Here is a 2,186-nt window from a genome sequence, read left to right as displayed (position 1 = left end):
CCATCGGGGGCTGCGCGTTGGTTTTGGAGCTGCCGGTCCCCACGGTGTCGGACAAGCCAAGGTGGACGGGTAGGAGCCGGAGACACCATGGACACGGTGTGGGGAGAGCTGCTGCGGCCCCCAGCATCGTCCAAGGGTGCCATTGTGGTGATGGTGGTGGTGGTGGTGGTTACGCCCATCCCCACTGGTGGCTTGTGCTGGAAGATTTTGGACATGCTGGGCACGGGCAGGCAGTGGCACAGCAAAGGCTGTCGGGAGATGCCACGCCAGCATCACTGTGCCACGGCGAGGAGCCACCCAGGATTGCTCCAACGCTTTGGGCTCCTTTGCTGCGGGTGAGGAGGAGGAGGGAAGGATCCTACCAGGCATCAACAAGGCATCGTGGCCCCAGTGCCGGGCTGGGGACCCACTCTGCCACCTGGGTGCAGGCGTCCCACCGGGCAGGACCCGCCCTGCGTGGAGCAGGAAGGTGAGGAGCACCCTTGGGTGGCAAAACGCGTGGAGTGCGTGCAGCACCTTGCACGAAAATGTTGGTTGCTACGGAAACACGGCACTTTCCATCCCCATTCTGGGCTATCTGTGTTCTGGGGAGGAGGGAAGGGCTTGCCAGTCACGTACCAGCGAAACACAACTTGCTGCCTTTCCCTTCTCGACGGCAGCTCTGGGCTCCCGAGGAGGCCACCAACACCTCGCTCCTCTCTGCTGAGGGTCTTCGGGGCTTTGCAAGCTGTTGTTGAAACCCAAGAGCTCTCCACAGGATGGGATATGCTTCTGAGGAGGAGCAGCAAGAGCTGAGACCCCGTCCCCGGGGTCGGGAGCGACGAGGACCCGCACCCAGAAGCTCCTGCTTTGCAGCTGGTAGATCTTGATGCCACAGATGGTGGTGGGATTCCTCCCTGATCTTCTCAGCCTCCGACCACCAGCTCAGCCTCTCCTGCTGCCCCGGCAGGAGACATCTTCTGCAGAAGGTCTGGATGGTTTATGCATCGCCCAACTCCTCTCTCCTGCCCTGTGCCGGCACCGTGCGGATCTGTCCCTGCTTTCCTCCCCATCCCGGCCAGGGCGGCAAGGTCTGACCTGCTCTTGGCACGGCGTTTCGGAGGAAGGGCCCAGACTTGCCCCCCCAGCACGTGCCCAGGCCAGGGTGACACGCGGGGCAGAGCCTCCACAGAAGATGCTCCCTGAGCCCTGTGGCCATCAGGACACCCAGATGCCAGGACCCACTTGTCCCAGCTCTGCCTCCAGCCCTTCCTTGCCGTGGTCCCCTGCACCCCGAGGTGCTGGCGTGGGGCATCATGGTGGGGACAGTGGCCAGGAGCAGCAGTGTGTCCTGGCAGGCCGTGGGAAATGCCAACAAACCCTTCCTGGCACCAGCCTCGCTCCATCCTTCCTCTTCCTCCTCACAGCCCGGGGCATGGCTGGGTCCTGCTGGCTGCCTCCCCTCGGGGTTTACTCTCACACCCCATCAGCACCCCAAAATTAGGTCCTTTCCACCGTGTCACCATGCTGCCTTGCCACTGCTCCCCTCTCCACCACCCTTCCTGCCCCGGCACTGCCGACCCTGTCTCCTTCTCCCCACCCCAGCACAAAACTGGTGCTTGGGGTCCGTGCCGCCCTGGGGACCGTCCCTGCTGGTTGCCCGCCCAGGTCTGCCCCCCTCCCTCGCTGCTTTTCGGCTAATCCCCTGTCCTCACTGGTGTCGCCAACACCTTCCCAGTTTAGCATCATCCTCCCTGGCTGTAATTACCGTGCTGTTTACCTCCACCTGCTAATTGATAAAGCCACTCCTGGCACCCATCCCAGGCCTCCTCCCCTCGGCCCCGTGCGGTGGCACGTGCCGTCACCAGCCCGGTGTCACCGGAACCAAACCCGCTCCCCCCTGCCAGAACATCGCCCCGGGCTGGCAATGGGGGTCCGAGGGCAGCCAGAGCTCGGGGGGTGTTTTGCTTCATCCTGCTGCCCCCGGGGTTGTGGCTGGCGGTGGCCGATGGTGGCTACCAGGGACGGTACTGAGGACAGGGTGGCTTTTTTGGTTGCCAAAACAGCTTTGCTGCCCCAGCTGCCCCCGCCCAGCCTCCTGGAGCCGGATTTGAGGGGGTTCTCTCCCCAAAACTGGGTGCTTCTGCCCTTCTGAATGTGCCACACATCGCTGCTGCCCTTCTCTTGGACCTCCTCGGCTGGGGCCG

The 2,186-nt window shown here is 63.6% G+C and overlaps 1 protein-coding gene across 1 annotated transcript in view; it reads left to right on the top strand.

The window, feature by feature from the left end:
• Nucleotides 1–87: 87 nt before the first annotated feature.
• Nucleotides 88–2,186, top strand: part of BIN3 (bridging integrator 3) — a 38,682-nt gene continuing 36,583 nt past the window's right edge. The window contains exon 1 of the mRNA XM_035891394.1: nucleotides 88–230. Coding sequence (XP_035747287.1) covers nucleotides 88–230 — 143 coding nt within the window. The remainder of the gene's footprint in view (nucleotides 231–2,186) is intronic.

This window comes from Egretta garzetta, unplaced genomic scaffold, assembly GCF_000687185.1.
Source record: "Egretta garzetta isolate BGI_Z169 unplaced genomic scaffold, ASM68718v1 scaffold233, whole genome shotgun sequence".
Taxonomy (NCBI): Eukaryota; Metazoa; Chordata; class Aves; order Pelecaniformes; family Ardeidae; genus Egretta; species Egretta garzetta.
Note: the sequence above shows the minus strand (reverse complement) of the source record. Positions and strands in the feature narration are given on the sequence as shown.